Below are 13,390 nucleotides of genomic sequence, written 5' to 3' on the forward strand. Positions count from 1 at the left end.
TCAAAACAAAATTAGTATTGAAAAGGTATGATGTTGACAAAGTTATTAATTCTTGATCTTTCCCATTGGTTGGCCCTGCCCATTCATGATGACCAGTGAAAACAGGGTTGATCATAGGGATGCTTATTTGTGACTTAGGAGGCAGCCATCCCCATTGTAAAGCTACTCCAAGGAAAGACTGGGTATTCATGGGTAAGGAAAAGGGGCAGGAGTGTTTGAGACTAAGCTGCACATGAGCTTCCTGTCTCTACAGTCCTTTCTAGTTTAACTTTCTGTCATTCTGTCTTTGGAAACGTGATCTCATCAAAGTAGGAAAAGGCAGTCATTCATTGCACTCAGCACTTTTCTGACCAAAGAGGTCTGACTGGGCTCTAACAGCATCAGAACTCCATGTGGTGAAAATCACTTCTGGATCTAAAAATGCTCTCCTGCAAAGGCCATCCTTTTAATAATAATACCAATGTGCCTGTCACCACTTCTTCTTTCACAGAAAGATGTCTTCCTCCCTCCAAGGGATGCTGCCTACATTTGCTCAGTTACATTGTCTGAGGCAATGAGGAGTTTTGGTTATATTTTAAGATCAACAAATGCCAAAACTTCTAATTTTCATTGAATAACCTTTTCCAGTGGTGTTACGTTAAAACGCTGATAGATCCTCTTTAAACATGTCTGCAGAACTTTTTAGGTATTAAAGAAAGCATGAATGTTCAGTAGCCTTTTGAAATTAAATATATTTTATTTTTATTTAATTCCTAAAAAATGTAGTCCATGTTGTACATCGAACTTGAAGCCCCTTGCTTTTCTCTCCTTCACAGACCTGGGTTTTGTTCTGACATCTCCACTTTTACTACCTGTGGGAACTTGGACACCCCATCTGAGCCTGCCTTTCTCATCTGTAAAACACAATGAAATGTAACAGGGAAGGATGTTGGGAAATGAAATGAGAATAGTTGTGTCAATTATAGCATGGGTTCAGAGATTCGTTCTGTTCAGCTGCTCCTGTGGCCACTGACTCTTAGAATCTGCCACATGGCAGGCTCCAGAAAAGAACAGTACCCTCCCCAACCAAACTCCAGCCCCACCCCTAGAACTAGAAGTAACGCTGTTACCGAGTCTAAGCTCTCCCTGCTCACCGCAGGAAAGGCCAGTGAATCTGAGAGAGGAGGTGTTGAGGCAAGGAATACAGCTTCATCTGGAAAGCCAGCTGACCGAGAAAATGGCAGACTAAGGTCTCAAAATAACCATTTTGCCAGAGTCTGGATGCCAGGTTCTTTTATAAATCAGAGATGGGGGGAGGCAAGGAAACAAAGTAAAAAAAGGCCATTAATCTTGCAAATATCTCCTACAGTGGCAAGCCTCGGGCAGGGAAAATGTGTTTTTTACTTTCTTCCAGCCACCTACAGGTGGACAAGATTCTAAACAAAGGCACTTTAGCTTAACAGGCAAAGCGCCCCACTCTCAGAGTCAGGCCATCGTGTATGATTATAATAACAAAAAATGCCCCCCCCCAAAAAAAAGAAAAAAAAAACAGGGTTAAAGTCAAAGAAACAGATCTAGCACGGATGAGTCAAAATTGACTCTTCCCCATTACAGCTCTAGTTTAGTGTAGATCTGCAACGTCAGCATCACCAAATATGCAAATTATCCAACTCCACCTATGGGGCCAACGTGGGCCCAACTGTACATGAACACACCCTCCAGGCGATTCTAATGCTACGTAGCTTGAGAATTATTGCCTTGCCTGGATCATTATCTCTTTTCATCACCCTTTGCCACAGTTCCTAAACTTTTCAGCCTCTTTGTACCTTCCGTTTCCTCACCTCCTCCAGCCTCCCTCCAGTAGGCTGTGCTGTCTGTAAATCAGTTGCTGCAAAAGTTTTCTGTGCTTGCATCACTTCCATTGTGTCTGACATTTTGTGACCCTATGGACTTCCAGGCTTCCCTGTCCATAGGACTCTCCAGGCAAGAATACTGGAGTGAGTTGCCATGCCCTCCTTCAGGGGATATTCCTTACCCAGGGATTGGACCCTCGTCTTAATGTCTCCTGCTTTGGCAGGAAGGTTCTTTACCACTAGCGCCACCTGGGAAGCCCTGCAAGTTTTCTGCTAGAACCAAATCCTGGCCGTGGTTGGGAGAGGAAGAAGGCCTTCTCAGGTGGTGGGGTAATAAAAGCATCAGGAGATTCACCTTTGTCTGGATCGTCTGATGTCTTTTGTGGGTCTGGAAAGTTCACTCCCCTCCCAGCTGTGCATTCCATTAAAGAGGCCCCTTCTGTTGCCTTTAGCTCAGCTTGTGCCATCACTCCTACATAAAAGGTGCCATGGGTATTCTGATGACCAAATTCTCAGAGAAATCTCTGTGTCCTTAGAGTAAACTTCTAGAATTTCCCTCTGTCAGGGCCCAGATAGATATATTTTTTGAGACAGGTGAAATTAGACCTCTAAGATATGTCAGTAAGTTGGAAACTTTGTCCTTGAAAAGTATTTCAAACTTTTCAAAGAAGAACAGCCCTTTGAATCAAAGAGCTTCTTATTCCCTGGTCGATTGTAACAGAAGCAGACCTTGAAGACTTTTACAAAGTCTCCTTTCTTAGTGGTCACAGGACTCTCACGGATCACGTGTTCAGAATTCTGCATTCCCTGTTTTGATGCAGATATCTGTGGCTCATCCAATTCTAGAATCCATTTGTGGAGGCCATTCTCCCCTCATTAAAACTACATTCTTGGTAAACCTTCTGAAAGGCTAGCAAAGTGTTTTCATTAAAACTTTGAGAGGAAGGGACTTCCCTGGTGATCCAGTGGTCAAGACTCTGGCTTCCCAAAGCAGGGGGCACGGGTTGGATTTCTGGTCATGGTACTAAGATCCCGCATGCCATATGTCGCGGACTAAAGAAAAACAAACGAGAAGAGATGGGCATGGAAGAACGTTCTTTCGGTGGCCACTGTGAACGGTGCTGATACGTCCTTTTGCTTTGCAGGAATGTTAGTTCAGCCGGAGAGGAGGCCCGCAGGAGAATGCGGGAATGTGACGGGCTCACGGACGCGCTGCTTTATGTGATTCAGTCTGCGCTGGGGAGCAGCGAGATCGATAGCAAGGTTTGTCGTATTTGCATAGATGAAGCATCTTAGAGAACAGAGATTCCCCGGGGGATCAAACAATGGCTAACAAGGATGGAGAGTTAATGCAACACTTAATACTTTCACTCTGAAATCTGTATTGACTTCTAATCCTAGCCTAGAACTAGACACTTAATTCTTGATTAGTAGCAAGTAAAAATTTAGATTAAATTACTCCAGCTACAGGTGTTCCAGATCAGTGTATAAACTTTCACATAGCAAGTTGCCCATGAGCTTCTAGCTTCATTTTCTAAAATCCACTGGAAAAAAGAAAAAAAAAATAGTCAAGCTACCTGAGATTTAAATAACCCTATATTCTACAAGATAGCTTTTGAACAGCTTAATACTGCCCAATGCCATTTCAAGAATGCCCGATGAAGTCTAAATAAATGCTGTCAAAATGCTGCATAAACAAGCCTGTCAAAACATTGACATCAGTGTCTATTCAGTGTTTTAGTTCACAAACCAAAATAGAATTGGGTGGATTTTTGACAGTGTTTGGGCTATTTTGTTTTGTCCTCTTTTGTCTTTTGACTTAGTTTGGGTTCTGCTGCTGCTACTGCTAGCTAAGTCGCTTCAGTCGTGTCCGACTCTGTGCAACCCCATAGACGGCAGCCCACCAGGCTGCTCCATCCCTGGGATTCTCTTAGTTCGGGTTCACTTTACATAAAAAATTTATAATTTCATAATATCCTAATATAAGCACAGACTTTACCGATACTTTAAAGTAAGGCACTTGATGAATTTGACACCTTAGTAAGACCTTTCTCAGAGCCACTCTCTCAATATTTCAGTCCACTTCTTTGCTGTGGACTGTCCTGTGGACTATAGGGTTTCGGGCAACATTCCAGGTCTCCACCCACTAGATGCCAGTACCTTCCTCCCCCCACCCCAGTTGTGACAAAAAAAAAATGTCTCCCGACATTTCCAGATGCACCGTGGGGAGCCAAAAATTGGCCCTGGCTGTGAACCAAAGCCCAGTCCCACAGTTTGTTTGGTTTTTAATGTATATAAACATGTGCATTGGATTATTGATATTACATAATCAAAATATAGTAAGTCCTAAGCAATACACATATTCATGAAGTAAAATGATTAATATTGCACAGGACACAATTTATTAATTGTACATAACGCTCTGTCAAATGATTTCCAGTCAAAATATTTATCATAATCAATGTCCAGAGTTTAATCAGCAAGCCATGAGAAGCCATCCACCCACAAAATACATGTCTGGCATCCGGTTCTTACTTCAAGACCATCTCACCTAAAACTGGCATGCTTTCCTCTCAAGACGTCTTGATGAACCCATGGTTTTTAATGCCAGCTCTTCACTGGAATTGCCTTTGGAGCATTTGATAAATGCATGTGCCTAGACCTCTGCACAGCCCCCCTGAATCCAGACGTTTAGCTCTTATCTCTGATTTCTGTTCCTCTGGAAGTTCATCAGGTGATTCCATGTGCATCTTGGATTGAAAAACCCACCTTAGCAGATACAGCTTTAAAATAGACTCTAGTTGGGGACCCAACACACTGTAATTTAGTTGTTTTAGTTGTAAGGTCAGATAAAGAACAAGTAAGAGTGATTTTATCCATTTAGTTACTCTTTGGCGTGGGGTGATTTAGCATGGCACTTCTCAACCTTGCCTGCACATTGGAGTGACTGACAAATTTAGAAAATTACTGATGGGGGTGCCCTACTCCCATAGACCAGAAGTCCACGGTACTTCTGGGACTCAAACCCTTGGAGTACTAACTGAATCCAATTATAAACTGTTTGTCATCTTATCACTGCCTGTTAGTGACATTTGCAACCATTCATTTACTGTGTGTGTGACATCAATATCCAAAGTGAAATATGATAGAAAAGATTTAATCAACCTCTCTTGTAAATGCCCTTAAACAGCCATTGTAGACCTTTTAATATCACTGACAGGAGAATTAAGTTTCTAAAGAAGGGAACAGTCAAGATGTCTTGAGTATTTATAGAGACCTGCTAACACAATAGACACAGGATTTTTTAAAAGAGCTACTCAAGGTAATTCATAATTCACAGAAGCTGCAATGCCAAGGATCTTAATATTCAGAGTGGTAAATACTAAGGCATGGGGGCTTTAAGCCTTATGGATACCAAGCAATCTTTAATACTGACTGGGCCTTCTAGCTGACAATAAAATATGAGTCTTGCCCTGGTCCCGTAACACCATCGTGGTGGTAAGGCAACCTTCATGAGTGTGGTCCAAAATCAGAGTGCTGTGAGGCACACATGTCTTTTTTCTGGTGTGTCAGAGGACCAGACTCCTCAAACTCTTGAGAGACCTTGAAGATTCTCTTTGTTAGTGACCACATTTCCCCACAGAGTGGAAACTGGAAAAATGAAGACCATTCAGAGCTGGTGTCAGAAGGCTCAGATATGCCTTGAAATAAAGCCATTTGCAGCAACATGGATGAATCCCAAGGTGATCAGACTAAGTGAAAAATGTCAGAGGAAGACAAATATATGATATTGCTCATATGTAGAATCAAAAAAAAATAATACACATGAACTTATTTATAAAAACAGAAACAGGTTCACAGAAAACAAACATGGTTGGAAGTGAAAAATTTATGGTTACCAGTGGGGAAAGGTTGGTGTGGGGGATAAATTGGGAATTTGGAATTGACATGTACACATCACTATATTGAAAATAAATAATCAACAAGCACCTACTGCATAGCACAGGGAACTCTGCTCAATATTCTGCAATGACCCAAATAGGAAAAGATTTGGAAAAAGAGTAGATGCCTGTCTATGTAGAGCAGAATCACTTGGCTGTACACCTGAAACGAAGACAATGGTGTTCACCAACTATGTTCCAATATAAACTAAAAATTAAAAGAAAAAAAAAAGGGGGAGACTCAGGTATTCCTGATTGAGTATCCAGAACACCCAGCATGGCCCCAGGAGTGTACTAGAAAATGTACCATTTCCTTCTCCCTATGACCAGAGGACAGGACCCGAGTGACCTCAGCTTCGAGACAAGGAGGACCCTTAGAGCTGTTGAGCGGATCAAATGTGATAAATTACTCAACAGTGCTTTGCTGGCCAGAAGGTGCTGTTGAGTTTTAACATATTATTATTGCCCCATCATTTTTCCACTCAGCCCTCTGCTTGGCCACTTCTAAGCTTTCACAGTGACAAGCTAGAGGAGGGAGAAATGTGTGCATGCTATCTTTGAGGCCACTGGAGTTAATGAGTCAAAGAGCCTGGATGCTACGCATGCGCTCAGCTCGGCTCCTGTAACTGGGACGGTTTGTTGAATGCCTAACATATGGTGGCGCGTTCTACAAATGGCTTCCAAATTAGCCCTGTCTAATAGAAAATGAGGACTCAAAATGACCCTGGTGACCAAGAGGAACTGCCGAAAGCTCTGTTGACAGCAATGGATGTTGAAACCCAAACCACCAGCTGCCACATGCCTTCTGCTGGTATCCCCAAGAAGGGCCATGGCTGTTCTCTTTCTTTCCCTGCCCTTACAGGGAAAAGCACTTGACTTGGTCACCCTCCCAAACCAGGCTTAAGGAGAGAGATGAGTTCAACCTCTGGGACTACCCCCAATCTGTCCCTCTCTGCCATCTCCTGTCTCTCTTCCCCTCCTCCTGAAAGTGAAAAGTGAGAGGAAAGGTCATATCCGACTCTTTGGAGACCCCATGGACTATACAGTCCATGAAATTCTCCAGGCCAGAATACTGGAGTGAGTAGCCTTTCCCTTCTCCAGGGGGATCTTCCTGACCCAGGGATCAAACCCAGGTCTCCCACGTTGCAGGCAGAGTCTTTCCCAGCTGAGCAACCAGGGAAGCCCAAGAATACTGGCGTGGGTGGCCTTTCCCTTCTCCAGAAGGATCTTCCCAACCCAGGGATCGAACCCAGGTCTCCCGAGTTGCAGGCAGATTCTTTCCCAGCTGAGCCACCAGGGAAGCCCAAGAATACTGGAGTGGGTAGCCTGTCCCTTCTCCAGGGGATCTTCCCAACCCAGAAATCAAACCAGGGTCTCCTGTGTTGCAGGGGAATTCTTTACCAACTGAGCTATCAGGGAAGCCCCATCCCCCCTCCTAGCCCCTCCCCCAACTTTCTCCCTCTCTTCTCTCTCTGCATCCGGCTTCTCCCTAAGATGTTGCTCAGCCTCAGGTAGGTTATAAAGCACTTCTCGAAACTGCGGATATATTCCGCAGTTGTCATTTGTTAAACAGAAGCATGGATGTGCCCCCAGGGAAGGGGAACAAGAGGGTGAGAAAGAAGTTTATTCTCCCAGGTCTTTGATGTAAGAAAAATCATTCTGAGCTGATTTGAAAATCGTTCTGACTTATGTTTTCTGCCACAACATTTTCCTTTCAGGGAGAGACAGCTCTCTCTCTCGAGTCGTCCTGTGTTTCCCTGCTTTCATGCCGGTTCCTCTTTTTGATGCTAAGAGGATGCTTGAAATAGAAAAATCAAGTTGACTGAAAGCCTGTGGGATTAGCAGCCCATGAAACCTTGAAAAGCTGACCCGAAAGGTCTGAAATCGCAACGGCTCCAGAAATACACCCTGAAAACTGGTTTTCCTGCTTGATTTTTCATGCCTCCAGTAGTCAGGTCAAAGTTACATGCTGCCTTTTACCAGATTCCCATCATAAGTGGGAGCAGTGCAGGATCTGAACTCCGGCAGTCCCCACCCCATTTCCAGTCCCAGCCCAGGACTAGAGAAAATGGTACAGTCTCTAGTCTATAGGGGTGAGTGGGCTGAGTTACCAACAGCCTCAGACCTCATTTCCTCTTCTCTAAAATGGAACTATTTTCCTTTCCTTGAATGGTGGCTGTCACGTAGTTGGTGCCTGAAAAGGGACAGGCAAGTTGGCATACTTTTAAAAAGAAAACTTACCTCTTCTTTTTCAGATTTTGGACACCTGAAACTAACATGACCTTGTAAATCAACTATAATTCAAAGTAATGCTTAAGCTTAAAAAAATAATAAAACTTAGTTGGGCTTCCCTGGTGGATCAGCTGGTAAAGAATCCTCCTGCAATGCAGGAGACCTGGGTTCAATCCCTGGGTTGGGAAGGTCCTCTGGAAAGGGAAAAGCAACCCACTCCAGTATTCTGGCCTGGAGAATTCCATGGACTGTATAGTCCATGGGGTCGCCAAGAGTCAGACACGACTGAGTGACTTTCAGTTTCACTTTCCACCATTATTTTGTCTTTTTTAAAAATTGGGGGGACTTCCCTGGTGGTCTAGTGGTTAAGACTCCACCTTGCAGTGCAGAGGACTCAGGTTTGTTCCCTGGTTGGGAAACTAAGATCCCCCATGCCAAGGGGTATCTAAGCTCTCGAGCTGAAAATGCTGAGCCCTGTACTTCACAGCCTTACACACCACAGCGAGGATCCTGTGTGCACAACCAAGACCCCACACAGCCAAATAAATAAATGAATATTTAAGAAGAAAAAAAAATGGATTTTTCAATTAAAACAGTAAAAAAAAAAATTTCTGAAAATTGGGTATTTTCCGCCCCCTCTTCCCTCAGTTCCTCAAATCCAGAACAAAGGTCAAAAGGTTGATGCCCTGGACTAAATGTTTGATTCCTCCAAGATTTATATGTTGAGACTTCATCTCCAACGTGGCAGTGGGGACTTTGGGAGGAAATCAAAGCACTAAGAGATTGAGCACTTTGATCAGGGTCACGTGGCTCATTAAATGGTGGAGCCAAGACTCCATCACCATCCCATTAGCTCTAGGTCACAAGCTCTGCCCATTCCACAGAGGGACCGTCTCCACCTTTGTTGGTGATATAAATCCTTGTATAGCACTTGCTGTGTGCCAGGAACTCTTCTCGGTACGTACGTACTGGGTTAGTTTCCTGTTGCTGCTGTAGCAAATGGCCACAAACATGGTGTTTTAAAAACACAAACCTCGGCTTCCCTGATGGCTCAGTGGTAAAGACTCCACCCGCCCATGCAGGAGACACTGTTCGATCCCAGGTCCAGAAAGATCCCCCATGCCGAGGAACAGCTAAGCCTGTGTGTAACTAGTGAGCGGGTGCTCTGTAGCCGGGAGGCACAACTGCCGAAGCCTGTGCTCCACAACAAGAGAGGCCCCCACACGGAAAAGCCCATGCCCTGCAACTCGAGAGTAGCCCCCACTTGTTGCAACTTGAGAAAAGCCCATGCATTCACGAAGACCCAGCACAGCCAAAAATAAATTTAAGAAACACAAACTTATCATCTTACCATTTTAGAAGTCCAGAATGGTCTCTTTTTTTCTTTTCTTTTCCTTTTTTTAAATATGTACCATTTTTAAAGTCTTTATTGAATTTGTTTTAATATTGCTTCTGTTTTATGTTTTGTTTTGTTTCTTTTTTTGGCTGAGAAGCATGTGGGATCTTTGCTCCCTCACCAGGGATCAAACCACAGTCCCGGCATTGAAGGTGAAGTCTCAAGCAGGGATCAGACTAGAGCACCAGGGAAGTCCCCAGAATGGGTCTTGTTGGGGTAAAATCGAGGTGTCGACAAGGCTGCATTCCTTCTGGCAACTGTAAGGAAGCATCTGTTTCCTTGTCTTTAACAGCTTCTAGAGGCTCCCACATTCCTTGGCTCATGGCCCCTTCCACCATCTCTAAAGGCAACAATGCCAGATCCCATCCTTCTCACACAGTTTCACTCTCTCTGCCTCCCTCTCTTGCTCACAGGACCTTCATGACTCCATGGGCCCACCTGGACAATCCAGGATAATCTGCCATCCAAAGGTCCACCAATGAGTACCCTCAATGCCCTCCATCCCATAACCTATTCACATGTTCCAAATGTGGACGTCTTTGGAGCAGAGAGCTTTATTCTGCCTATCACATATATATTCTCTAATTCCCCTAATCCACACAGCAGTCTATTGGCCGCTACTTTGACCATCTTACAGAGGAGGTTATGGGTGGATTGTCCAAGTCACATGTCCAGTAGTCAGAGACCTAGGGTTCTACAGATGTCCAGCTCTTCCCACGTCCCTAATCACTGCTTAGCTCTTGTGCTTAGGAAATAGGAGCACCAGCAATCTTGAAGAAAATCAGTAGGTTGGAAACATATATGTCCTCAGGTGACCACAGAACCTGGCTTGCCTGGAATAAGCCTGGTTTGCACCTCTTGCCCTGTATTCCTCCCAGAAAGTACCCTTGTTGTTCAGTCACTGAGTCCTGTCCAACTCTTTGTGACCCCATGGACTACAGCATGCCGGGCTCCCCTGCCCCTCACTAAGAAAGTGCCCTTGTAGATAGTAAATGTAAGTGACACCCTCTCAGAGCTAATGCAAATCCAATTATCCTTGCTCTCACTGGTTCTGAGCCTTAGTCCCCAGATGGCTGTTGTCTGTAAGTGGACGCCACCTGGGACCGCACCTGGATATGAGTTCTTTCTTGCTCACAAGTGAATTTCAGTCAACAACGATAGCTGTTTATCAGGAACTCTTATTGCTAAGTGGTTTCTTTGAGGGGAGGAAAGATCTTCAGACTTTTCCAAGCTTCTCTAAATTCTTTCCACTGTGGCTGTCAAAGGAGCCTTTAGGAGCCGCGGTTAAATGCATCCAAAGAAAAAAACGTCTGTGTGAAGATGGATGGCCTTTGCGAGTGGAGGAGTAATGGTTAGTTTTTGTTCATTCCTCATTTTTTGTTTTGTTTTGGTTTTTGTTTTTATTCTCCAGACCGTTGAAAACTGTGTGTGCATTTTAAGGAATCTTTCGTACCGGCTGGCAGCAGAAACGTCTCAGGGACAGCACATGGGCACCGATGAGCTGGACGGGCTGCTCTGCGGTGAGGCCAATGGCAAAGATGCGGAGAGTTCCGGGTGCTGGGGAAAGAAGAAGAAGAAAAAGAAATCCCAAGATCAGGTGATATTGGTGACTCGCAGCTGCATGCAATTATCCCCTCCCCTAATTACAGCATGGCTGTTTGGTCTGTGTCTGCAGGTACAGAGCTCTGTGATTCTAGCACACGGTCAAATCACTCAAGCAGCTGTACCGTTTTCCCTTGGGGATTTCACAGCTGAGACAGTGGAGCATTAAATGACTCCCCTCATGTTCTCCAGCCAAGCCAAGATAGGAAATTTCAAAAAGAGAAGGAGGCCCTTGAGTCCTGGGCAGGCTCTGAGTTGCCAGCTCACAGAATCAAGTCAGATGCAGGCGCAGATTCTTCTGTGTCGATTCACACATCTATTGAGGTCTTCAGGCGGGCACCTTGCAGGTGGAACAGTTACACAGAATAGGTGTGGTCTGAGAAGGGAAGCTGAGGAGAGAGGCACAAAAACCCAACGTATTTTATAGCTCTTTGGGGAACTTTTGGATATGCAGTCTTGCACTCATTGGTGGGAAATGGAGTGATTCATAGCCCTTTCAAACAGAATGACATTAGAAGCTGGACCTTGGGGGACAATTCTGATGAACTCAGAAAGCTCTCCAGCTGGAGAGACCTCTCCAAAATGAAACGGCCTTTACCTTGGCCAGCTGTAAGTCAGTTGGTTGCCCTGCAGTAAAGGCCCATGGGCTATGACTGTCAGCCTTGACAGCATCAGAAAGGCCTCTACCCCTCTTCTGGGAGCCCCTCTGGGAGGCAGAACCCCTCACCCACCAGGCCCCCAAATAAGGGAGTAATGTGAAAAAGCACCCATCCTGTAGTTTCTGGAAACCCCTGCTACTGAGGTTTCCCGTCTCCTCTGATACCGTGGTCATGTTCCCAACCTCGCCCTGGACATTGTGGTCATATCTCCAGCTCCTCAGGGTCCTATGGACCCAAGATCTGAGTGTTCTCAAGAGTGGATGACTGAGAAAGTAGAATGGAATCCCCAATATGCCCCCTTGCCAGGTTTTTAATCAAAACAAATATGCAAAAATATCTGTTTAGATCACAGCATGCTATTTTCTAAACTGTTTTTGAAATTGTTTTACTTTGAGTGAGTGTTAAAGGAACTATTTTATTGAGTCAGGATTAATGGAAATGCATCCTGAAATATAATTCCTACATGTAACCCAAATGTGTCAACATTAGCATCTCTGTAGGCTCCGGTTCTTGAGCTCTTTGCGGTCCCTGAGGGCTGCTCCAGGTCCTTCTACAGCTTCTGTAACTGTGTGTTCCCGTTTAAACTTCCCTGTAATTTAGGAGACGCAGGCTCATTGTCTTTGACTGTGACCTTCCACTCCGAGAAGCAAACCCCCAGCGCTGCTCTTTCTCCTGTCCTGGGTCAGTGCTCTGTGTATTGCATCTCTCCCTGATTGGCAGGAGCTTTTGCCTTTTGGGAGGATTGAATGGTGGATCTTTAAAAAAAAAAAAAAAATTTAATATTTATTTATCTACCTCGTGTCAGGTCTTAGTTGCAGCCTGCAGTCTCCAGAGCACAGGCTCAGTAGTTGGAGTGCACGAGCTTAGTTGCCTCACGGCATGTGGGATCTTAGTTCCCCAGCCAAGAATCAAACCCATGTGCCCTGCATTGCCAGGCAGATTCTTAATCACTGGATCACCAGGGAAGTCTCTGAGCTGGGGTTCTTAATTCAACCACTTAGAACTCTCCCCCCGGGGGAATGAACCAGTCGGCCAGCACCTACCATGTACCAGGTGTTATATGAAGGGATGTCAGGCACTTCAGTTATCTATTCCACCTGGTACTTCTGGGCACCAGACCATGATGAGTTCTGAACATGTTCAGTATCAAATAAGTTAAAGATGGCCAAAGGTGTACGGGTTCTTCTCTTGGTTTCCTTTGAGGCACTGTATATCATGGGGCCCAGTCCCTACACTGCTTTACCCTGGGAAGCAAGCTTAGTAAAGCCGAAAGAAAGGAAGAAAAGCCTACGTGTGAGAATATAGTGGTCTCCAATCTGCCCTGTGGTCATTATCACCTGAGTCTTACATGCACCCTAATGACTCAGAACCTCTGGGATGGATGGGCCCAGGCAACTTTGGAAATCCAATTTGTGAAAGTCCAATAATATGGCCTCCCAGGTGGCGCAGTGGTAAAGAATCGTTCTGCCAATGGAGGAGATGCAAGAGACATGGGTTCAATCCCTGGGTCAGGAAGATCTCCTGGAGAAGGAAATGGCAACACACTCCAGTATTCATGCCTGGGAAATCCCATGGACAAAGGAGCCTGGCAGGCTACAGTCCGTAGAGTTACAAAACAGATGGACACGACTAAGCACACACACACACACAATAATATGATGTTAGCCTTGGCCAAGAAGAAAGAGAGAAAAGAGGAGAAAGAGAGGGAGAGACAGAAAGAAAGAGAGA

General features: G+C 44.8%; 1 protein-coding gene and 1 long non-coding RNA gene across 4 annotated transcripts in view; one reads left to right on the top strand and one right to left on the bottom strand.

Annotated features, from left to right (window-relative positions):
• The window catches only part of CTNND2 (catenin delta 2), a 1,122,555-nt gene that overhangs the window by 959,388 nt on the left and 149,777 nt on the right, over positions 1 to 13,390 (top strand). The window contains exons 13-14 of the mRNA XM_055555147.1: positions 2,978 to 3,095; positions 10,813 to 10,998. Of these exons, the coding sequence (XP_055411122.1) occupies positions 2,978 to 3,095; positions 10,813 to 10,998 (304 nt within the window). The remainder of the gene's footprint in view (positions 1 to 2,977; positions 3,096 to 10,812; positions 10,999 to 13,390) is intronic.
• Positions 236 to 13,242, bottom strand: LOC129633262 (uncharacterized). Of its 3 annotated transcripts, XR_008704983.1 has the most exons (5): positions 12,706 to 13,242; positions 11,129 to 12,417; positions 9,357 to 10,958; positions 2,188 to 3,376; positions 238 to 893 (listed from the first exon to the last, which is right to left on the bottom strand). It is a non-coding gene; the product is annotated as an uncharacterized LOC129633262 (long non-coding RNA). The 3 variants fall into 3 exon arrangements; XR_008704982.1 differs by having other exon boundaries at positions 236 to 3,376; positions 12,706 to 13,238; XR_008704984.1 differs by lacking the exon at positions 12,706 to 13,242 and adding an exon at positions 12,458 to 12,613 and having other exon boundaries at positions 236 to 3,376; positions 11,129 to 11,392.

The sequence above is a fragment of the Bubalus kerabau genome, chromosome 18 (genome assembly GCF_029407905.1).
Source record: "Bubalus kerabau isolate K-KA32 ecotype Philippines breed swamp buffalo chromosome 18, PCC_UOA_SB_1v2, whole genome shotgun sequence".
NCBI classification, from domain to species: domain Eukaryota; kingdom Metazoa; phylum Chordata; class Mammalia; order Artiodactyla; family Bovidae; genus Bubalus; species Bubalus kerabau.